General features: G+C 41.3%; 1 protein-coding gene across 22 annotated transcripts in view; it reads right to left on the bottom strand.

Annotated features, from left to right (window-relative positions):
• The window catches only part of ENAH (ENAH actin regulator), a 145,285-nt gene that overhangs the window by 46,719 nt on the left and 72,945 nt on the right, over positions 1 to 25,621 (bottom strand). For all 22 annotated transcript variants that reach the window (XM_035718531.2, XM_035718524.2, XM_035718526.2 and 19 more), the window contains exons 2-3: positions 24,574 to 24,739; positions 18,675 to 18,852 (exon numbers count right to left, since the gene is read on the bottom strand). In XM_035718531.2, coding sequence (XP_035574424.1) covers positions 18,675 to 18,852; positions 24,574 to 24,739 — 344 coding nt within the window. The remainder of the gene's footprint in view (positions 1 to 18,674; positions 18,853 to 24,573; positions 24,740 to 25,621) is intronic.

Genomic DNA, 25,621 nt, shown 5'->3' with positions numbered 1-25,621 from the left:
TTCCCACTTTTGACCATCAATATGGCCCCCAGGTATTACCCTCGTGATTGCAAAGTTCAACTACATACGTTTTGAAAGGGAATAAAAGCAAGTATGTATGTGTCTGTTCTAAGGTGTCTAGAACAGAATGCAGGAAGACCTGCAGTGGTGTGGCTGCCTGCAATAAAATAAACAAAAATAGGTACACCACAGGAACACAAACTGGTGCCGCCACTATGGAAAAAATATGGAGGTTCCTCAAAAAATTAAAAATATAACCACCCTAGGATCCAGCAATCCCACTTCTGGGCATATATACAAAAGAAATGAAAACAAGATACCCAAGAAATACCAGCACCCCTATGTTTGCTGCATTATCCACAATAGTTAAGATACTGAAACAACCTAACCTCCTGTCCATCAGCAGATGAACAGATAAAAGAAAATGCAGTGTGTGACTATGTGTATGTGATAGATAATTCCATTCCAGAATATTACAGAATATATACAACGGAATATTACTCAGCTTTAAGAAGGAAATCCTGTAATTTGCAAGAACATGGATGGACCCTGCAGGCATCATGCTAAGTGGAATGAGCCAAACAGAGATAGACAAAGACTGCATAGCTTCACTTGTATGTGAACTTTAAAAAAACAAAACAAAACACCAAGCTCATAGAAAAGTGGTTGCCAGGGAGTGTGGGTGGGATAAATAGGCTGGTTAGAAGGTACAAACTTTCAGTTATATAATGAGTAAGGATTGAGGATCTAATGTAAACTTGGTGACTCTAGTTGATAGCACTGTACCTCATGCTATCACGAATTGAAGTTTGCTATAACTCACCAAAATTAATCTCTCTCTCGCTCTCGCACTCTCTGTCACACACACACACACACACACACACACAGAGGTAAGGTGACAAATGTGTTAATTAACTAGATAGGAGGGATCCTTTCACAAAACAAGCTATACTAGATCATCATGGCATAAATTTTTATTCTTAGATTATACTTTAATAAGACTGAAAAAATATATATACATATATATCTAGGTCTCATACTGCAAGGCTTCATGCCAGCAGACATGAGAATTACAGCAAAGAGCAAACTGTGTGTTCAGAGTGATGGCATTTTTTTTTTTTTTTAAATTTATGATAGTCACACAGAGAGAGAGAGAGAGGCAGAGACACAGGCAGAGGGAGAAGCAGGCTCCATGCACCGGGAGCCTGATGTGGGATTCGATCCCGGGTCTCCAGGATCGCGCCCTGGGCCAAAGGCAGGCGCCAAACCGCTGTGCCACCCAGGGATCCCCGATGGCATTTTTTAAGTGGCATTTTAATACTTCTTCAAAAAAATTTCATTGTTTTAAAATATGTGCAGTTTTTAATAAAGAAAATCTTTAAAGATCTCAGGAAATTGAGCATCATGAATCTATAGCCATATGAAAGACGGCCAACATATAAACCTCTCCCATGTCGTTGTGCCAATTCTTAGGCAGACTGTATATGTGATCCCTCCTTCATTTCTTTGATCTTTCCTCAATTTAAGGCCTCAGATACATTTTATTCCTTTCTTAGCAAATGTTAGATGGCTGCTAACGGCTGACAAACTGCAGATAACCCATTAGAGGTTTGAACAGCAATAGTCCCAACATGCCCCCTAGCCCACACCTATTTTGTAGACCTTTTATTTTCAGCTGTGGAATCAATGACTCTGAAGCCAGCTAAAGAAAGCTTTAGAGTCAACCAGAAGTAAGAAGACCTGTAATGTACCAATCCTGCCACATCCTAACAACCATACCATGTTCCCTTCTGTGCAGAACAGAGCTGTCCACCAACCACCTTACAAGCACCCCCTGCCCTCTGCCACCACAGGCATTGTGAGGCACAGGTGCAGTCAGGCAGGGCTTCAACAGGTCAGCGCACTGCTGGATTGCTAGCTGAGTCTCTAACCAGCACTGGGATCCACTCAGTGACACAAACCAGAAACCCAGAGCCCTCCTCACCCCTTCTCTTTTGTTATGACTAGTTAATCTACTGCCAAGTCCCTTCCTGCAACCTTGAAATCTCACTCTCCAAATGGCCTTCATTGCCACACATTATGCTCCATGACCTCTTGTCCAGACTGTGGTTTTCAAAGGGGGTGCGTTTATCCCAGACCACTAAACAAACACTGGGCTGGGAAAGAAAACGGCAGCGCTTCTATTTCTGTTCATTTTTCTCTCATCCTTTTTCTTTTTCTATGTTTCTCACTGTTCTCAAGATAAATCTCAAACTCTAGGGCCTTCTCTCCATGCTATGACACTGCCTCCCATCCGGTTCATGCTGTCTCCCTATACTCTAGGCATGTCTTTCCATCTTTCAAACATGCTCTCAGGGTTCCTCATTCTGAAGGGCCGCCTTACAGGTGCCCATGCCTTCTGCCCACAGCAGTCATCTCTGGGTCAGCAAGAGTATTTCCTTCTGAGCCAACTACAACTTGCTAGTAGTACAAAACTCAACTGGAGTTCAGACAATGAAGACAAGTAGTCCCCCTCCTTCACTAGGAGTTCTTTCTCCTACTTCAAGTTTTTATCATGTTTTTTCCTGTTAGCCACTCAAAAAACTTAAAAGAATGTAATAAGCATAAAGATAAAATTAGGTAATTATCAAATTTTTTAAGAAATATGAAGATCTGTCTAAAGACTTTGGAGCAGGGATCCCTGGGTGGCGCAGCGGTTTAGCGCCTGCCTTTGGCCCAGGGCGCGATCCTGGAGATCCGGGATCGAATCCCACGTCAGGCTCCCGGTGCATTGAGCCTGCTTCTCCCTCTACCTGTGTCTCTGCCTCTCTCTCTCTCACTGTGTGCCTATCATAAATAAAAAAAAAAAAGACTTTGGAGCAAAGTTTTAATACAATATTCCAATTTAGGCAAAGTGGTCCACTTGGACCTTGGACCAAACCTCCACTTGGACCAAAGTGAGATAGAAGAAACGGACCTGCAACAGCCTTCAAAACTGGAGTCTGGCGGCGGGTGGGGGGTGACAAAGGTGTCCAGCTCAGTAGGCAAGACTCATGGTAGGCGCACATTCAGTGACATGAGGATGTCTCAGATCCTACGTAAGGAAACTCAGACAACCTCACTGCTGTATCCACACAGAAGGAGTTGAAATGAAACCCCTGTAACCAAGAAAAGTGTTTGCACTCTAACCGTACAACACACCAACTTTCAAAGACCAGGTCTCCTTTCCTACTTTTACAAGACAGAGAATTAAAAGAATAAAAAAAAAAGTATAAAGTTTCTAAGCTAAATGGTCTTGGACATGGGAAAAAAATGAAGCTGGGCAACTGTGGGCAGATAAACTGAGCCTGGAGGCAAACAAATCTGAGATTTCACAAATCCGTTAAGCACTTCCCTCTATTTACATTCAGCTCAGCACACAGTTCCACTACAGTTCACCACAGTTTAATATGTGGAGTTTCTCTAAACTAAAGAATCTGCAGAAGGCCTTCTGCTTTGCTTTTAAGCTTATTTTTTAAAATGCAAGGATTCAGTCATTACTTTCACTGTACACCAGTCATGCAACTTTAAAATAAGAAAGCTAGCTGTTGAAATCAGTCCACAGAGCATGCCTGGACACAGGACACATATTTTTTATTATGGTTTACTTTTCAAACTGCCATGCGTGACACATGCTACAAGATGCCTCAACTGTGAAAGCATCACAGTAAATAAAAGCCGGTTACAAAAAAAAAAAAAAAAAAAGGCCGGTTACAAAAGACCACATATCATATGATTCCATGAACATGCAAAGTCCAAAACAGGCAAATCTACAGAGAGTAGATCAGGGGTTGCTAGGGGCAGGGAAGGGTGGTGGTGACAGCGTAAGGGTCTGAGGCTTCTTTCTGGTATGAATGATAAAAACTCTCAAAGGTTGCCTGTGCTGATGGCTGCTCAGCCCAGTGAAAGCACAACGAACCACTGAATAGTATGCTTCACACAGGTAAACTGCACAGTATGTGAAGTAAAGCTCAATAAAGCTATGAAGGAAAAAAAAATAGTGCTGGGTTTTTGTGTTCTTCATCTCAAAACCGTCTTTAAGACAAACTTGAAAAATATTTCAATGCCTATCACCTTTCCCTTATGGAAAATATAAAAGGTGATTATCTCTGGGTGGTAGGATTTTAGGTTTTCTTTTTTCTTTACTTTCTTCTTTATGCTTTTCTTTACTGCTTAAAATTCTTTTTTTTTTTTAATTCTTATAATAAGCACACGACTTTTTAATCAGAAGAAAGAATTCCTTATTTTCCCTTGAAAAACAAAATGTTATGCTGGAAGTTACAGTTCCATCAGCAAGAGCTCTTGCTGGGTGAGGTCCCTCCAGGCTCTGGCCTCGGACCTATGAAATGGATACAAACAATGAAGAAAGTGACTCGAGTTAATAATACTAGGGTGACGAGGGTCTGGAAAAGCTTGTGAACCAGGACCTAGATGCCCTTTCCAAACTTGAGAGCTAGTGTGGGAAGGCCTGTGGCAGTTCCTCTGCCAGCAGGTTCTTTTTCAGCAGGAACCAACACCTCCTGATTTCAGCAGGAATCAACCCCCCCTTCTTAGGTGGGGACTCTGAATACCTGTGCACTTGGGATGGTTTTTACCCTAGAACAGAAGTTTCCCTCTCCACAGGGTCCAGTGCCTAGCTCTCACCTTTTCTGCACAGGAATTCCAGATAATCCAGCATGGAAACCAAGAAGCAACTTCTACCAAAAACCACACAGGGCAACTAATACAACAAAGGCGTCCAAATTTATTTTGAGAATCTAAAATATGTAAAGTTGTATTAAGAGAAGAGTTTGGTTAAATACATGAAGCAAAACAAAACAAAACAAAACAAAAAATAAAATAAAATAAATACATAAAGCACAAAATAAGCTGGGCTTGATCACATGATCCAGGGTTTCCACCTAGGCTGCTGGCGTGGGGGGTTGGGGGGGGGTGCTGTCATCGACCATGAACTCACCCTGTTGACTGAACACCAGGAGCTTCAGTCTCTGAAATTTAATTATATCCACAACAATATATACCTTTATGTCCCTACTTTTTTTATTTTAAAGATTTTATTATTTTTTAAAAGATTTTTATTTGACAAAGAGCACGTGCACAGGCACAAGCAGAAGGAGCAGCAGAGGGAGAGGGAGAAGCAGGCTCCTCACTGATCAGGGAGCCCATACACAGGGCTCGATCCCAGGACCCTGAGATCATGACCTGAGCCAATGGCAGACGCTTCACCAACTGAGCCATGCAGGCGCCCCATGTCCCTACTCTTTAAATACAGTGTCTCATGATTAGTGATTAGTAGGCTATATATAAACTCTGCTGCCAATTCAAACTTGATGTTTGTGAAGGTGATGAAGCATTGTGTTTTTATTCAGACAAAGAATAAGGAAACAAAGTTAGTGTCACAGGTTCCCATTCTTAATACTCAGTAAATGTTACTCAATAAAGTACTTCTTTTTCAGGAAAACTGTACACTAAATACTTATCATCTTTTAAATTATATTTTTAGCATTTTAATCTTTAGGTTTATATTATTCTACTTTCTTCATTAGACATTTTTCATGTTAAATCTGAATCTTTTAACTACTCATCCTCTATAAGTAAGATATAAAAGCAGCAGCAACAGCAACTAATTGTTATTTAAAAACAAAATGAGGGGGGACCGCAGTATCAGCAAGAACCCAGAAGGAAACATGATAAAACCCAGCACCACCCACTAGAGCCTAAGGTCTTTCCAACATACTATGTGATTGCTAAGTTCTTACTTTATATTATCTACTCAGAGTTAGGGGTCTGCCTCACTGGACTTGAAGATACTCAGAGGTCACGTCTGTACCATATTCATCATCCTATTACAAGCAACCAGCATTTCCAGCTTGGCACGGAGTAATTATTACATTTGTTTAACTAAAGTGGTTTTTGGGAGGCTTAGTAGTTGAGTGTTTGCCTTTGGCTCAGATCATGATCCTGGGGTCCTGGGATCGAGTCCCTCATAGGGCTCCCCACAGTGAGCCTGCTTCTCCCTCTGCCCATGTCTCTGCCCCTCTTCCTGTGTCTCTCACGGATAAATAAAATCTTTTTAAATTTAGAAAAATAAAGGTTTTTTTTTCAGAATCGATGCAATTAAACAGAACTTATTGAAGGCATACGGTGTGCTAGCAGTCATCTAAGTACCTTTACGTATATCAATCCATCTAAATGAACGTAAATATGAGAATGAATGAATCTGTACATAATTTTACTAAAAAGGAGAGGTATACAAGACCAGAAATATTTCAACAAAAGTCAGGGAAATAAAATTGCTTTTAAATTTAAAAAACTAACCTTTATTTGGACAGAGAAGTGGGGGGGGGGGGGGGGAGGTCCTGTAAGGCCTAATTCAGTATAATATAAAGAAGAACTCAGAAAATCTATCTGAAATTTTTAATGCACTGCAAGATTGGGATCCCTCAAGCTCACAGGAAAGAATTAATTCTTTAAAAAGCAAGAAAGCAGCCTCATCCACAGCTACTTCCCAGAGAGAAGAAATTCAGGTGAAGCCAAGTTCTGGCCCAGTTCTTACAACCAAGAGCCCTCAGAAGGCAGGCATGACTTCAGAAACCAGGGTGTCTTCAGAAGGCAACCTGGCTGTGTATCCTCTTAACAAGCTCAGCCTGAACTTGTCATAAGCAAGTGTACACTTGACAAGCCACATGCAGGGACCCGGGACGGTCACTATGGTGGTCACAGGAAGATGAAGTGCACAAGAAAACACTGATGGAAGTCCTAACAAGTTGCTCTAGATCACACTTTACCAAGTAAGAGAAGTACAAACTGCACTAACAGACAAGGCAGAAGCATCAGAGTCCTGAACACCTAGTGCTTGCGTGGAATGCGATCTTCGAAAATAAAACCACACTATCCCAACTGAAGCAGAGTGTTTATTTAAAAGTGAAGAGATGTACTTCAAGCTGATTTCCCCAAAGAATAGTATGTCCCCCTTTGGAATAGTAAAACAGTCATGCCTTTGTAAGGACAGAGTTCTAGACACTCCAAATCCATTCACGGAAAAAATACCATCAGTTACTCTTAAGGCATTAAATATACTTAAGAGCTGTTTATAGATCACATCTTAGTCCAAATTAGGAGGACTGTAGGTTACATTTTTTAAAAATGTATGTATGTGTCTTTTGGCCTTCAGCAGACAAGACACTTTAAATAACTTGATCTGTATGCCAAGAGAACCTGCTAGGAAAGACAAGCATTGTCACTAACTTTGGTTCTGTCAAATTTATTTATATAATCCAGAAATCAAGAGTTTAAAGTGTTCTGAGAAAACATTAAGTCCCACCCACAGTGGTGAAAGAAGAAACAGAAAGCCAAGGACCTGGATGCAGGGAGAGTGTTTACTTGATACAGAATCAAAAGGGGCTGCCTCTAGAGAACCAAGAGCCATGTTAAGGACTCTGCACTTTGTTCTAAAAACAGCAGAAAGCTCCCAGAAGACTACGTGGTGCCCACAACAGCAGGAGTGCAAAATCAACAGAAGGTCTGTCCTAAGTAGTACTTAGAGAAGAGATGAGAAACTCACTTCCTGGGAATTAATGTTACTTATCCAGTCAATATCCTCAAATTGGGTATGTATAATTCTGAGGCCTACATATATGAAGACTAGTGACTCTAAATCTGAGTAAGAAAAAGTAACTATTTGTGTTTAGTACAGCATTACCACAGTAAAGATCAGGATGTTATTTGCAAAGGAAACTCCTTACTATAAATGTATCTCTTCCTACGTGAACAACACTGTCATAACCAAATGCCCCTGAAAATTTCCAGAAAACAGTAGCCATTTGTTTTCTGGTGTGCATTTTCTCAGAAATTGCAAAAGCCTGCAGAAATAGCAGGTCTATCTTATAAGGACTATTTCCAGTGTCTGCCCATGATCAGCACACTGTTTGCTTACTACACCTCACAACTGCCACTCTGTACCCCCTCTGTACCACTCGTGAGGTTCACACTGCCCTGCAGACATTTCTGACCATGTCGGTCTACTCTATCCAGTCAGTAGGCCCTCTAGGTCCACGATTCTGAATTACTTGCTTCTGTTTCTTTCATAGAGTGTAACATGGCACCTTAGTAAGATTATAAATAATTCAGTACCCTTTTCTTCTTTTAGATTACGAGACCACCTACCTCTTAGGAATTTTCTATGGATTAAGGAAACAATATCCTTTATATATATGATACTGATTTCAAGGATACCACTGTTTAATACCATCTTCAAAAGATTGATTAGAATTTTTCTGTCTTGGGATGCCTGGGTGGCTCAGCGATTGAGCGTCTGCCTTCGGCTTGGCTCAGGGCATGATCCCATGGTCCCAGGATCGAGTCCCACATCGGGCTCCCTGAGTGGAGCCTGCTTCTCCCTCTGCCTGTGTCTCTGCCTCTCTCTCTCTGTCTCTCATGGATAAATAAATAAAATCTTTAAAAAAAAAAAAAAAGGAATTTTTCTGTCTTGTCTAGAACATAAAAATAGAAGTGCCCAATGTTCACTTTGGAGGCACCACTGTATATGTGCTCTTTGCTGGATACAAACACACAAAAGCCCACAAAACACCACAATTCAGCTGTAAGAACGCCTGGGCAGACGTGGCTGCCATTGTGATGTTGTGATTGGTCTCACCAAAGAAGTAGTTCCATCAATCTGGTTCTCATCATCAATGAAGAACAAGATAGATTCCACTCTATTAGAGCGTCTCCCTACTCCCTACATCCTTAATTAAAGATGGAAAGGTCCTACAAAACAGGTATCGGGGGATCCCTGGGTGGCTCAGTGGTTTAGCACCTGCCTTCGGCCCAGGGCGTGATCCTGGAGTCCCGGGATCAGGCTCCCTGCATGGAGCCTGCTTCTCCCTCTGCCTGTGTGTCTGCCTCTCTCTCTCTCTCTCTCTCTCTCTGTGTGTGTGTGTCTCTCATGCATAAATAAATAAAATCTTAAAAAGAAAAAAAAAAAAACAGGTATCAGAATGTGACACCCAGCAAATGCTCCTCCCACTTATAGGCAAAAAAGTGATTAAAATTCAGGAATACAAGTAAAGTAACTGTATATAAATTACTATTCTCATGCAGTAAAACATGCAAATAAGGATGGCATCCTCAGATCACTGCAGCGCCATTAATTAAATTTTAAGCTAACTTTAAAATAAGCTGAGAAATGTCATCCCCAGCTAGACCTGCATTAGACAATACCTTACAAGATGCCCACTGCCAGAGAAGCAGAGAAACAAGAATGAGAGTCAGGAAGAATATAGTGTCTGTCTGACAACTTCAGGCTCAGGTCACCTTCTCTAAGACCATGACATGTAGATTAATCACAAAAATCTTATCTGTCTCTTTTGCTCATTCAGTCACACCAATCTTGGAGCAGGACAAGATTTCCTAAGGCCGCCCCCTAAGACTAAAGCCATGCCCATGAACAATGCAGTATAAGACCTGAGTTATAGCCACACTGAAAAGCAGCTTTCCTCAAACAGCTAGTGATCTGGAACTTAAAAGTCTAGAAGCAACTATTTTAAAGTTTATTTATTATAAATCATAATTCCCATTTTATGAATATATAACTCATCTATTAGAACATAATTGTGAAAATCCCAAGAGAAGTCACAACTGTACCAATGAGAAACCAAAAGAATGCGAACTTCTAAGAGGCAGAGCTAAAACAGCAACAGTGGTCACCAGTGTTGGATACAAGATGGTTTCAAATCTCATCACTGGGAAATTTTTATCCATGCAGCATGAAATAAGGCTACCAGACCTCCACGCTCCCTGTCACTGACAGGATGAGCAGGACAGGAATGATGTCTGTACTCTGTCTACTCCTCCACCATGCCCAGCCCCCAGGAAGTCCTCTTGCTGGGAAGGAGAGAAGAACACTGGAAGAAAGGCTTCTCTGTTAGAAGCAAAGCTGGGCTTATCTTAGAGAAACAGAATCTTACACTAAGGAGATAGAAAATACGGAATCATCAATTCTCATCTGGAGACGATCTTATCCAGTAGACAAGAGTCCTTTGCTAGGCTGCCTGGAAAGGATAAAAGCCACTGGAATTCTCTTCTCAGTCAAGAGTCTCCATGATGATCGATGAAGGCAGTCATCCTCAAGGGTCCTGGTCATGGGCCCCTCACACTTTTCAACATCATTAAAGACCCTCAACAGCTCTTGTTTAGGTGAATCATGGCTACTGTTATTTTCTGTATTAAATAAACAATATCTACCAGTTTTAATTTCTAGTAATTCATTTTAAAAAATAACAAAAATTATTGTAACAATTACTCTCCAAAACAAAAATTATTTCCCAAATAAAAAATAGTATCCAGGATAACAAGGTTTTATATTTTTACAAATCTCTTCAATGTTTGGCTTAGAACACAGCTGGATTGTTTTATTTACTTTTGCATTCAGTATGCTGCAGTACCTTGTTTTGGCTGAAGTGTAAGAAGGAAAAAAGAGTGCCTTACAGACCTCCTGAAACGGTCTAGGAGAGGGACCTCAAGGTTTCCTGGAGCACATTTTTCAAACCCTGAGTTAGAGCTTTCAACTCAAGATTTCTAATGCTACACATGGTTTAGCCTAGAGAAAATGAGAATATGGAGAAAAATCAGGTGGAGACCCCAATCCAGGGATGACATCAATCCCTCCCAATGATGAGGGGATGATGAGGGCATCTACAAATGAGTGGTAGCTACAAGGTAAACGTTCATTCAAACTGTCCCCCTAGTGACCAAGAACTAGATATGGAGTCATTCCAATTATTACTCATTATAAATGCTGGAGGACAGGGCTGTAGTGAACAATCGAGAAAGAAGGATGTGATACCTCGGTACTTATCATCTGCACTAATCCACAGTCACTTTTAGTCCCAGAACTTCAGGTAGTTCCTGCAGGTGAATGGGAGACCAGAAAGCAGAGGCAAAAAGGAAGGCCAAGGGACAGAACCCACGAGAGGCAGCCTTCCCAGGGAATGTGCCTCTGGTGCACCCACTGAAAGGGCACCTATGTTCCATCCTGAGGAGAACAGAGATGTATCACCCAAATCACTTTCCAGATGCACTCAGTCCCCCCAGGAAGCCCAGCTGAGAAATGTGGACACACAGGTTAGAAACTGAGGCCTGGTGGTACAGCAGGCAGAGCACAGGAAACAGAAGTCTATCTCAGCAGCGCCTGACCTGTTGCACAGCTGGAAACCCTTTTATTACTTTAACGAGTACCCCCACCCCCGGGACTAGATGTTTGGAGGGCACCCATCCAGAGAACCTTCTTTCACAACTAATTAAATCAGATATGCAACTGGTCATGTTTTCAAATCAGGTAATGGGACTATTTAAACTTTTCTTATCAGTATCTTGGCACAGTCACAAAATCACAAAAGATCCAAAAATTCCTAAAATGTCAACAAGTCAATCAGAACTTCTTTCTCATCGGTTTTAGATTAAGTATCTCTACAAAGAGCTGGTAAATTTTAGTTCCAAGCAAAAAAGCTTAATATGGAATTAGTGGTTTTAGCAACCCTATCACTGGGATGTGTGGTATACAACAGTGTTCTTTTAGCTTTCTAAAACCCAGGAGATTATCTCACAACTTCAGTTGTTTTATAGGAGTCTCGTAGGTAACAAACTGAAAATCACTGCTCTAATATGAAAGGAATCATCTCCTATAGTAAAGGACATTCGCATGTAACACTCATGCAAACTGTCAATACGTTACTAAGCGAGAGGTGACGTCTGGGTGGCTCAGTTGGTTGGGCTTCCTGCTCTTGGTTTCGGCTCAGGTCATGATCTTGGGGTTGTAGGATCGAGCCCCATGTCAGGCTCTGAGCTCACCAGGGAGTCATTTGCTTGGGACTCTCTCTCTCTCTCCCTTGGCTCCTCCCCCCTTCCCTTGTATGTGTGCATGTGCATGATCTCTCCCTCTATTATAATAAATAAATCAATCTTTAAAAAAAAATTTACTAAACTTGGGGCTGAATAGATTTGCTAATTTCATTTTAAAGTCTGAAAAGAAATTTGCCCCTACTGTAAGCTACCTGAAGACAATATTGTGACTATATACCCTTTTTTTCTGAAACCTGGACTTAGGTTCACAATAAAAATCAACTTCATGCTGAACTATGTTTTCGTGTTCGCCTTTTTCTCCCAATCTTAGGACTGTCTTTACCTAACAGTCGTACCACAGCATGATGCTGCAGACACGGTGTTCTCCCCAGATGTCTGCCACTGTTGTGGAAAAGAAGTAGCCAGAATTCTTCCATAATGAAACAGCACCTAAGGGGGCGAGGCACTAGAACAATATCGGCTTCCTGCAAGCTCACCTGACTCTCACTACAATCTCTTTCCCGCTTCTATTTTCCCCTCTATTCTCATGATTTCTGTCTCTACTAGGCAATTTCATACTTATTCCCCCGCCTCCAGCAGCTCCCTTTTCAAACTACTGCCAGCTTTCTGAAGTACAGCTCTGTTCCCATTATTCCAGCTGCTTGAACACTCACACTGTAACGGTCACCAGTGGCTCTTAAAGGCCCTTCCTCATCAGACCTACCTTCTGACTTTCTCCCTGCCAGGACAAAACCAGCCCCTGCTCAGCAAACACCGTTCATTCTTTACCCTTCCGTTCTCCCTGTGCCTACATTTCATTCACCTTTCAAACTCCGCTCACAAAGCCACCCCATCAACACCTGCCCAGTTGCTCTAGTGAAAAGAAACCTCATTCCCCCTCAGGCAGGATTTTATCTACACCTCAGCAATGACCTCCCCTTTTTGGGACAATGGGTATGTCTTATCTCTTTGAGGATGAGATGGATGAGATGGGAGTCTAATTTCCTCCTGGATTTAGATGCACCCATATGATGAATGAAATAACTAATTTCCTAAGAGAAAAAAAAACTAACAAGACAGATCTCCACCAGGGAGCAAAGACAAGGAAAAAGCTAGAGAAAAATCAGTCTCCTTATCACTTCTTATTCCTCAAAGTCAATTAATCCACACAGCAGAATCTTCCAGGTATTTATAAATATTAGCATTCAAAAATAACATTTTATAGTTTAAAATACTGTCTTCATCTCATTTAATTCCTGTAATGATATCTTAACCTATTCTCCAAAGAAAACCACTTCAGAGAAGGCACCCTGCCACCAGAAGAAGGGTCAGCCTCTGCCTCCAATGGTGTTTTCCACTAAATCACTTTGAAAGACCTTGAAATTTTATTCAAAGACATAAAACAAAAAGTAAATAAAAGATCTCTTCTTTCCTATTTTCTCACCCTAAAGTGATTTCCCTCAAAAGTGTCTTAAAAGTGCCTGGAAGATGTTGATTTGAAAAAGCAAAGCAACGGCCTGAGGGCCAGAAGACCCAACCCCAGTTGTGGCTCCCACTGTGGGTAAGACTCAAGTGCCAATTTTTGTAACTGGAAACTGGGGTCACCGCTCCTGCAGATCCACCTCCCATTCCTGTGAAAACTGTGAATTTAGAAGTTGGGGAAAGTACGGGAGAGGTTAATTTAAAAGTGAAGCACTATGTGAGCATACACACAAAAACACTGTCCCACCCACCTGACCCCAAACCTGTCACTCCCTGCATCCTGAAGAGCAGCGGACATCTCACTGTTTCAAAAGGTTACTTCAGTAAAGTAAGTTGATTGACAAAAACTCAGTGAAAAATACTGTCCAAGATGACCTTTGGGATTCTTTCAAGGTCCAATTTCATAGGATATTATGAGGGCATTAATAAAGTGCTCCAAATGCAGCATGTCCAGGACCAAACGCATGTCCCTGTGCCCAGAACCGCACCCCCTCCTCTCCTTCTATGGCTAATGTCATTTCACCAGGGGCCCAGACAGACACATCTGTAATCACCATACAGCACCTGTGCCTCCTTCCTGGCCTGTCCATCACAGCCCACCGACAGATCCTAAATGCCATCTTACGCAGCAGTCTGGCTATACGCCCCAGGGCTGGTCCCGTGACCTTCTTGTAAGAGAAGGAAGATACCACCCCCTGATTCTGCGGGGTTGTTGTAAAGATCTTTAGTTAGACGCCTGGGTGGCTCAGTGGTTCAGTGTCTGCCTTTGGGTCGGGGCGTGATCCCAGGGTCCCAGGATCAAGTCCTGCATTGGGTTCTCCTTGAGGAGCCTGCTTTTCCCTCTGCTGATGTCTCTGCCTCTCTCTGTGTGTCTCTCATGAATAAATAAAATCTTAAAAAAAAAAAATTTAGTAATACACATGCCAAGGACTTGGCACATGGCAGGCACCTAATAAACAGATTATTTCTGCCTCTGCCTCAGATAGGCTTTAAGGACAAAATGGGGACCTGGATAGAAGGCCCAGAACAATGTCCTCAAGGGTACAGCAGCAGGAAGTAAAAGTGTCACCTCCTCCTCTGCTTCTCACCTTGCTGTGACTGTTTCATTTCAGGGCACCACCTATCTTCCCCACGGCATCACACCCTAACCTGGCCATACCTGGGCCCCATGCTCACCCGCCCATCACGATCAACCTAAAGCACGGACCTGGTCACATAAATGCGCACCTGGCACCCTTCACAGGCTGTGTCCCACTGACCCTGCACAGGGCCATGCACAGCCCTCAGCAGGATACCACGCTCTTCCCAACCTTCCCCACCTTTTCTCTTGGAATTTCTCTCCTCCGTAAATTCTCATGCCCAGGCCACAACACAGCCTCTCTGTTGTCTCCCAATGGTTCCCATCCCATCTAGAATGTTCTTCTACCGCTGCCAAGGCCTACGCTTTCTCCAAGATATGTCTCCAGCGTCATCTGCTCTTCGAATCTCCCTTGGACCCCAGAGTTTTCTTTGTGCGGACCCCACTCATAGCATCTCACACATTGTATCCTAATGTGCTGATCTTGTTTCCCGTAGCCGAAAGCCCGGAGGGCAAGGGACAGGCCTCATCCTGTTAGCATTATTCCTCATGCCTGACACAGAACCTATGCTCAAAACACACTTGATGACATCTATGATACAACCACAATATTGGTCTCGTGACTCCTGCGATCTGCAGGGCTGAAAAATAAATGTCTCTATTACCTTAAGGTATTTCTAGAAACTTTTTGAGGTTTCTAAAATCCAATTAATTCTAAAACATATCTCAAAAAGATTTTAAAATGGTGAGATAAAATTCATATAAATGCTCATATGAAAGGTGTATCAGATCAAGTTTCCAGCAAAAAAAAAAAAAAAAATTTTAATGGAATCTCTATAAAACTATTTTTAAAATCTAAAATTTTTAAACATGAGATCTCTGTGTTCTCATCTTCAATAGCTATAAAATAAAATCAAGCAAAAGCAGTCTTAGTTAATGGTATAATATTTTAAGGTTTTCTTCTACAAAGGTATGCTTAATCTTGATTGAGAAGAACAAAAGCAGAATATACTTCCTGGCTATGCAGGAAAAAGTGAATTTAAAAAATTATTTCCTATTTTCAAATGCCCTGAACCTTTCACAAAAACAGTGTGCAAATTTACCTCCACTAATCATCGCAAGGACTAACTTTATATTTTATGTAATCCACAACTATTACCTGCAAACCTGCTATAAATGTACCTGACAAACAACACAGAAATAAAAATATCAGTCTGGATAATACCATCTGAAAGTAAGTGTTTAAGTTGAGTCTAACCTTAGAGAAAGGGAAGAGATAAACTGTAGCATTTGGTATAAAAGAAGGAAGGCTAACCCAACTCTTTTTTTAAGAATGTTAGAACATGTGATTTGTGTTTTTTAAATTCCAAATATAACTCGCTGTATTTAGCACCTCCTGTACTTTCCAGTATATTAGATAATTGCACACCAAGTTAAAAACAAAATAAAGGAAAACATTCCTGCCACCCTCCCTTTTCATAAAAGAGATGGAAATTTCACATGCACAGAGTACCTTATAAAGGTCAGTATGAACAGCCCCAAAGAAAGTGGTTTTTTGTCCATTAAAAAAATATTTGGAGGGCTTAGAGAACTCAGGGACAAGGGAGAGGGGAAAGGAGAACCATGCAATTATGGGTTTTGGCAAAACGAATGGGCTGGTACCTTCAGCCCCTGCTCTGGAAAGCTGCATGGTGCCTCAGTGGCTCTGGGCCCTGACCCTCCCACAAATCAGAATGGCACCACAGTTTGTCTGAATGCACTAAGGTTCTATAGGAGATTTTGTTTGAACAAGGCTGTGCATAACTTTAAAAAGCCTAAAATCACTCAGAAGAATAAACCAACGTTCAGTGAATAATACTGATATTAATAGCTAAAAAATAACAAAATGAACAGAAGTATTCAATATGGAAAAATAGTTTTAAAACATGGCAAACCATTAAGCAGCAGGAAAGACTACTGTCTGCAGTCACTTTACCTTTAGAAATGTTTGTTTCTGTGGCTTCTGATCAGAGGTTTACTGGGTATATTGTTTGCTTAGGGAGGGGACATGCCAGTGAACTTTTTTCAAGGTGGTTTTGGCAGGGAAGACAATAGATGGTTTCAGCAAGGAACTGGCTGTGAACCCAAAGCAAACAGCTGTGGAAGGGGAAGGCATGCTCAGGATGAGAGGTGACATTATTGGGTTTGTTTAAGCAGCCAAGTCAAGTCCACTAAGTGATCCTGGGGTGGGGGACACAACCATCCTACTGTGGAGACCTACAGAGAAAATGACACTCTTCTGAATTCTTCTGATTCTTCACCTCCTGCGCCTCTATTTCCAAGCCAGTTAGTGCCATCAAAGATCAGAAATTAGAGTCTAGCTACAGTTAATTATGAAGAAAGTCATTATCTAAATACATCAACCATTCCACATGCTTTCTTTTCTCTGATGAAACTGCTACAAAACCAAGTGGCAGGGCCATGGTGCAGGGAGATGGTTACAATGGGCCCACCTGTTCTGCCACTATCCTCCTCCCCTTGGCCCATGGCACGAAAGGCTTGTTGTGACCCTGAACAGAACAAAATTTCACAATCATCTAAGAAGAATCTATTGAATTTGTCTGCCTTACCAAAATGTTCACAATTATAGTGAGATGGTGGGCAATTTTTCCATTTGCCAAACTTTCTAGAATGTGGAAATTATAAGAGAATGTAACTGAGTCTCTCCACACTAAGACTCATCAATTTCAAAAGACAAAGATCAGAAGGGAAAACATTAGTGTTTACATTCTGAAAGCAAACTACAGGACTCCACACTTAAAAACAATCTTTTCCATTTGGTTAAAAACAAATAGATGACAAGATGAAAAACAATCGTCTAGTTTCTAACATCCACAGACACTCTTTTGAAGGTTTAGAAATAAAAATGCTATTTTGCTTCAAACATGCAGAAGCCAAATGTCACTGTCCTAAACACACCCACTACACTTTGGGACTTTAATTATTCATTATGCAGCTGGCCTCTTTACAGAATAAGAGCCACAATCCTAGTTTCTCCCCTACAGTGAGACCACAATGAGGGGACATTCTATCCCTGCAGCAGAAGGCTGACAAGAGACCGATGCGTGGCCACTCAATCTACACCCAAGACTATGCACACCCAAGGGCTTTCCTGTGCTACGTTCTGGACTTACTGAAGCTCCAGAGGTTTATCTTCTCAAAACAGATAAGATGTAAGAGCTATGTCCCAATTATTTATAAAAAATCTTAATTTCCTCAAAAGACCTCCTATCAATCATCTTATAGGCATAAAAAGGTGGTTTTGGCAAGATTCCAAAATGTCGTCTTGCTCTGAAATTTCTATCTGAAATAGACTAATCTATGGGCTAGATGCTTCAATGCTTCTTAGAATAAGTCATGGTATAAATAAAACTTGACATATCTATAACAAGCTTTGAAACTGTACCTTCAACAAAGTATCAAAAATTAATCTGTCTCTCCTCTTAAGATACATAAATAAATTTTGCTTCTGGCACATTTATATCATCAACATCACTACTAAGTATACAACAAAGGCAAAAGTAATCGTATTTACATTGTTTTACATATAACACTTATTTTTAGGATATAAAATCTATCTCCCCAAAGAGATAACCACACATCGGTATATTTCATTTTCGATTTTGTGAACCAAAGCTAAATCACATCTCTGAGACATACACAATTTTAAACCCTGGGTTTTTAAACAGTACAATTATTTCCACTTCTCTTTTTCACTACCACACAGTATCAGAAGGGATGCAATTCATGGCGCATACCACCTGAGGGCACTCCTAAAATCTTTAAACAACTTTCAGAATCAAGGTCTCTTCTGTGCAAGGATGAAGGAAACCCAGTCCTACATGAAGTTCATGGGCTTGGAAGTGACTTAAAAAACATATTTCGGAAAGCATGTGTTTCTTCATATAAAGGTGAGATGACGATAAATACACAATTTCTATCCACTGCATATTCTCTGAGGTTCACATCCATGCAATAAAAGCTAAGGTTCTAGAGTAGGAGGATCATAACCATCTTCAAAGGAGAAGGTTAAAAACTTACTGACTAACCAATCTTGTAAGATTATCCTTCTAAACTGTATGTCTATCATCAAGAAACCAAAGTTCACACTTCTGAGGGAAACAACAGAAATTTAAGAATTACTTCAAACATTATTTCACATACACATACACAGGGCACTTGAGTTGGAAGAAACAAGTAAACCAAGATACCGTACCTGTTTCCTGTGAATTCAACACCTCTAAGGCATGCATCATGGCACTTGCGAAGACATTGGCATCCTCCTTGCTGCCAAAGTTGAGGCCATACACCTGTCTGGCATCTCGCCACTGGTGGAAGGTCTGTGTAGCCTGATTGTACTTCAACCCCTTAGGGATGGCGCAATTTATCACCACCTGAAAGACAGTGATTCCTCACAGAGTCAACCTAATACTTGGCAGAACCAACAAATCCTGATAGGATGTACTTAAACCTGTTCCGCCCAGATCTTGGCCAAAAAAAAAAAAAAAAAAGTTAAAAATCATTCTCTTGGGTAAAGTCAGTCAAGTCAGTCAGCAGAAATAACAGTCTGATGATGGAAGGTAAGGTGTCTGATGTTACAAAGATCTGGCCATAACCAGAAATCTATACCCTCATTAAAAATCTATACCCTCATTAAATATATCTTAACATGCTTATCGAAATATTAATTCAGAAAGCATATAAAACATAAACAGTGAACAGTCCCACGTAGCCAAATCCTGATCAAGAAATAAGAATGTCAACACCAGAAACTTCCTTCATAAGTCCTCCGCCTCCCCAAAGGTACTAGCTACAGTTCTAGCATCACAGATTAGTTCTGCGGGTCTCCAAATTTTATGTAAAGCAGAGTTACACAGTACATACTGTGACATGCCCACTCTATCCTTCACAACTGTTTATGGGAGTCAGCTATTCACCACACACAGCTGTGGTTGATTCTTTTTCAGTGCTCTGTGGTATTCCATCATAGTAATCACACTTATTTACCCATCCTCCTATTAATGAACATTTGGATTACTTGCAGTTTGGGGCTATTAAAAATAGTGATGCTATGAACATCCTACTAAATGTCTTCTGCTACACATGGGCACCCACTCTGTTGGTCATACACCCACAAGTGGAGTTGTCACGGGCCAAAGACATACTTGACTTTAGCAGAAAACTCCAAGTAGCTTTCCAAATTGGTTCTGTCAATTTTCACTCCCATGGCAGCATACAACAGCTCTCCTACTTGTACGTACAATGCAACATTATGACTGGAATTGTCGGCCTTTATTTGAACACTCCTGATAGGTATGAATATACCACTGTGGTTCCGCTCCATGTATCCCTGATTACTAATGAGGTTTAATCCCTTTGCGTGTTTTAATGGCTATGTGGATACCTTCTTTTACAAATAGGTGCTTAAATCAAATCTCTTGCCCAATTTTTCTCTACTGATCTGGAAAAGTCCTTTATATATTCCAGACAGGACCCCACTGCTGGTTATCTGGGCTGGAAATACCTTCTCCCCGGGTGCAGCCCACCTTTTCACTCCCTGAATGGGATCTTCTGATGAATACAAGTTCTCAACTTTTATTCAGTCCAAAGCAGCAATCTTTTCTTTTCAGTTAATGCTTTTAATAACTTGTCGAAGAAGAGCTTCTCAATTCCAAGACCATGAAAATATTATCCCACGTTATTTTAGGAGCTTTACTGTTTTACTTTCACAGTTACATCTCCAATCCACATGGAAAGCTTGCCTTTGGTGTGAAACAATGTTCAAGTTTCCTTTTTCTTCCAATATGGCTATCCAATCAATCCAGCACTATCAATTGTACTGCAGGCTTACTTTTTTCATAAATCAAGTGTTTAAATGGTTTGGTTTTGTTCTATTCATCAATATGCCTAGGTCTGACCCAACATCACAGCATCTTAATTGCTGCAGCTTTATCCTGAGCCTTGGAGTATGTCCTCCTTACTCTGGTGGTCTTCACTACTGCTGTGGCTGCCCTCCATCCTTTGTGCATAGCTACAGTTTCATATTAATTCTGCATGACTTACACAATCTGCCTGTGTCTGCTTTTCACTGGAGGGTTGAGTCCATTTATTATGTTTCATGTAAATTATATAAAATTCGGGTCTAAATCCATCTCACCTTCTTTTAGAGTGTATTCTTATTACCCTCCTACTAGCTAGCTCGTTGTACATGCTTTCGATGGCCTAGAGAGTACAAGAGGTATCAGTACCTCACTGTCACTTTTCTATGACAGATGATCATTTAGGATTTGCCCACATTTACACCTGTTGCTCTTTATTCCTTCCACCCCCTCCAAACTTCTGCTGGGATCATTTCTGATTCTGAGGGACACATTTCAGAATTTCAATTTCTTCCAATGTAGATCTCCTTGTGATGAATTCTCTCCATTTTTCTCAGAAAATGCCTTTAATTCACCTTCATTTTTGAAGAGGATTTTTATTCTGTACGGTCACTCGTTTTCTTTCAAGCCCACTCCTTCTCAGCTTTTGCTGTTTCTATGGAGAAGTTGGAAGTTGGCTGACCATCCACTGTAGCATCTTCAAGTCGTCCTGTCTTCCCTGGCTGCTTGAGGGTCTCTAGCTCCATTTAATGGGCAGGGACTTTGTATGATGGGTTTCTATATGGCTTTCTCTGTGTTTATCCCACTTAAGGTTTTCAGCATTTCTGAGCTGGTGTTTCATTGCCTCCTCAGTTTTTCTTCTTCCTTCTTTCTTCCTTTCCTCTAGACCTCCAAGTACACATGTATATTATACTTTCCCTATGTCTTTTTTTTTTTTTTGGATTTTATTTATTCATGAGCGACACAGAGAGACAGGCAGACACAGGCAGACAGAGAAGCAGGCTCCACGAAGGGAGCCCAATGTGGGACTTGATCCCAGGATTCCAGGATCATGCCCTGAGCTGAAGGCAGAGCACAACCACTGAGCTACCCCGGCATCCCTCCCTATGTCTTTCTCTCAATTCTCTTCACCTCTTTCACCCCTCCACCCCTTCCCTCTGGCAATTTATTCTCTGGATTTAGGAGTCTATTTCTGTTTTCTGTTTTGTTTAGATTCCACGTGTTAAATGAAATCATATGGTATTTGTCTTTTATTTCATTTAGTATTATATCCTTCGGATCCATCTAGTGTTGTTGCAGATGGCAAGGTTTCATTCTTTATTATGGCTGAGTAATATTCTATTGTGTACACACACCACATCTTTATTCACTTGTTTATCAGCAAACACTTGGTTTACTTCCACAGTTTGTCTATTGTAAATATTGTTGCAATAAATGTAGGGGTGCATATACCTTCTGGAATTGTTTCCCTTTGTTTTTTATACGTCCATATTTTTCTGTCTTAGAATATCTTAGCTTCAATCTGAATATTTTCTTTTGAGAGAGACTCTCAAGCAGACTCCAACTCAGAGTGGAGTGTGACACAGGGCTCAATCTCACGATCCTAAGATCATGATCTGAGGGGAAATCAAAAGCAGATCCTTAACCAAATGATACCCACCCAGGCGCCCCTGAATATTTTCTTCTCCCCTGCATTCCATTTACTGCTTCTCTTTAGCTGTTCCTAGTCTGCTATAAAACCTACCACCAAACTGGTAATGGAGCACTTAGTCTTCAATTCTGAAATTTCCATGTGGTTCTTTTTCCAAGTTTCCATTCTCTGCTGAAATTCTCAACCTTGTGTTATTTCCTTGAATATATCAAGCATAGTTATTCTAAAGTTAATTCTGAATTCCCCGTGGGTCTGTTCTGTTACCGCTCCTCTTACCTCCTCATGGGCCTATTGATTTTTATTTCCTGTCAGATGCCATATATGTGGACAGCTGTATGGAAATTGTGAAGCCTACAATGATGTTTTATTTTTCCAAAGAAGATTCACATTTGCTTCTGGCAAGCAGCTAGGGAAATTAACAATCTGAAATCAACTTAATCCAAGAGTGAATGAAGTGATTAAAGGCTGGATGTCAGTTCCCGTAAAGACTAGCCTTGGTCTAAGGCAAACCTCTTCCCAGGGGATGGGGCTTTGGGTTCCCAAATGACAGCCTGGGGATGGCCAAGAAAACCCTCCCTTATTAGCAGACCCTAACTCTTAGTTCTTGTTTTGCTAGTCCCAGGAGTCTGCCAAAAGCTCTGCTCAGTCCCCTCTTTCAAAACTGGGGTGTGGGGGCACCTGAGTGGCTCAGTGGTTGGGCGTCTGCCTTCGGCTCGGGGCATGATCCCAGGATCCAGGATCGAGTCCCACATCGGGCTCCTTGCAGGGAGCCTGCTTCTCCCTCTGCCTGTGTCTCTGCCTCTCTCTCCGTGTGTATTTCATGAATAAATAAATAAACTCTTAAAAAAAAAAAAAACTGGGGTGTGCCTCTAGGTAAACAGAGGTCTGAAGCTGGGCTCACTTCTGTGGTTCTCTTTTCTTTCAGATCATGGACCTGTAACTCTTGTCATGTAGGCACTCCAAACACTTTCTTCTTCTTACTATTCTGTCCAATCGTGTTAGTTCTCAGGGAACAGCTGTCTATATTACCTTATCCACCAATACCCAAATTTGGAATTCTTTTTAAAATACGATAACCTCTTAAAGACATTATGCCAGACACAAACTTGATAAATACTGTCTGACTCTACTTATCTGAAATACCTCAATAATCAAATTCATTTAAAAAGGTGACGGGGAGCACCTAGGTGGCTCAGTGATTGAGTGTCTGCCTTTGGCTCAGGTCATGATCCCAGGGTCCTGGGATAGGGTACCACATCAGGCTCCCCGCAGGGAGTCTGCTTCTCCCTCTGCCTATGTCTCTGCTTCTCTATGTATCTCATGAATTAGTAAATAAAATCGTAAAAAAAAAAAAAGAATGGAGATTCTCAAGGACCAAGGAAGAGGAAACAGAGACTTAGTATTTAATGAGTTCAGAGTGTCTGTGTAGGAGGATGAAAACATCCTGGAGATGAATAGTGGTGACAGTTGCACACCAACGTGAGTGTACTTCGTGCCACTGAACTGTACACTTAAACATGGGTAAAATGGACAGTCTTATGTTGTAATATTTTACAATTTAAAAAATGATGGCTTCTTGTCATGTGGTGTTTCTACATGTTGGGGTGGGAGCCACAAGTTATTACTGGGAAATTATAAGCCCCATTTTAAAGTGGATCTATATCCCTGCTTGGCAAAAATTCTGAAAAGGTCAAGCAAAGACCAAAGAGCCACATTCAGTTTTTCAATTGTTCAGCAACAGAATGTTAGAAAAGAGGAGGAAAATGTTACTAAACTAGTTTTATGGGACATGAGAGTGCTGCCTTTGGCTCAGGTCATGATCTCAGGGTCCTGGGATCATGCCCCATATCGGGCACCCTGCTCAGAGGGGAGTCTGCTGCTCCCTCTGCCCCTTCCCCCAATTGATGCTCATGCTCTCTCTCTCAAGTAAAATATTTTTTTAAAAAAACTTTTTGTGAAAAAATATTTTTCTGAAACTATTTACATTTTTTTAAAAGATTTTATTTATTTGAGAGAGAGAGAAAGAGAGAGTGAAACAGAGTATAAGCAGGGGAGAGGGAGAAGTAGACTCCCAGACCAGGAGGGACTTCAACATGGGGCTCAATCCCAGAACCCTGGGATCATGACCTGAGCAGAAGGCAAAGGCTTCACCAATTGAGCCATCCAGGCGCCCCCACCACCCTCCCCTCCCACCACCATTTATACTTTCAACTCCTTCTTTGAGCCCCACACCATTGGCTGGAAATAAATTCCTTAAACATTCAATCTGCTACTTACATAGTATTTCACATTTTTGTTTGTCCTAAATTTACTTTAGATTCCCAAATCTAGTTATCTGGAAGGTCAAAAGACTTAATGCATGTTCATAATTTAAAGTCGTATCTATATTTTTGTGCAATTAGCTCTAAATCCCCACCCAAATTCAAGCCTCCTAAAAGGGGGAAAGGGTGGGAAGGTGTACCTCTACCTAGCTCTGCCACACAGAACATACTGACTGCACTTGCAAAGCACTACTTCAATGCACTATTTTACAAGTCCTTCTGTAATTCTAGACAACTTTCAGTAAGAATTTAATAGATCCTTACCTGATGGTCCTGAATCTTCCTGCCCACCACTCGGAAGGTGTTGTTGCCTGTATGGTGATATATATGAACTCTGCTGAACCCAGTTGAGCCACCAGCTGGCACCCACTTCTTGTTGGCATCATCATAAACCATCACAGCAGCTCTTGCCTGACAGATACTCTGTTCGCTGTAAAAAACAAAATAGGCAAACTTGAGATATTTAAAATATGCTAAGTTTCCCATACAGCTATACGAACCAGAGTTAGCCAACAATCAGTGCTTTACTGGCTGTTAGAACAACAGTGAATAAGAAAGAAGCTTCCTGTCTTTATGCGTAGAGTCTAATGGGGAGAAGAGACCAAAAATGAAACATAATGAGGGACCAGGGGAGGTCAGGACTCGTGAATAGCACTTAGACAAGCAACACAAGAAATGTTTTCTAATTCTTTTTTTTTTTTTAATTTTTTATTTATTTATGATAGTCACACAGAGAGAGAGAGGCAGAGACACAGGCAGAGGGAGAAGCAGGCTCCACGCACCGGGAGCCCGACGTGGGATTCGATCCCGGGTCTCCAGGATCACGCCCTGGGCCAAAGGCAGGCGCCAAACCGCTGCGCCACCCAGGGATCCCAATGTTTTCTAATCGAATACACGGAGTATCTATATGCTCATGAAACTGAACAGAACTTCAAGTATAAATTAACCATCATTTATTCAACTGTATATATGTTTATAATACTGGTGAACTGGGATTACCCACTCTTTACTGGCAAGATTATTTTTATCATCAGGCTTGCTTCAAGGTTTACAAAACAAATTCTGATAAGCTCTATCTGTACCTTGAAATATGGAGTGGCCACTATCAATCACAGAATGGCAATGTGATTAAGTGCCTGATTCCACTTGGGCAAGACAACATCCTATATACTAAATTTCTTCATTTAAAAATGAGGGCAGCTCCGGTGGCCCAGCGGTTTAGCACCACCTTTGGCCCAGGGTGTGATCCTGGAGACCCGGGGTCAAGTCCCACATTGAGCTCCCTGCATGCAGACTGCTTCTCTCTCTGCCT

Source organism: Canis lupus, chromosome 7 (genome assembly GCF_003254725.2).
Source record: "Canis lupus dingo isolate Sandy chromosome 7, ASM325472v2, whole genome shotgun sequence".
NCBI lineage: Eukaryota > Metazoa > Chordata > Mammalia > Carnivora > Canidae > Canis > Canis lupus.
Note: the sequence above shows the minus strand (reverse complement) of the source record. Positions and strands in the feature narration are given on the sequence as shown.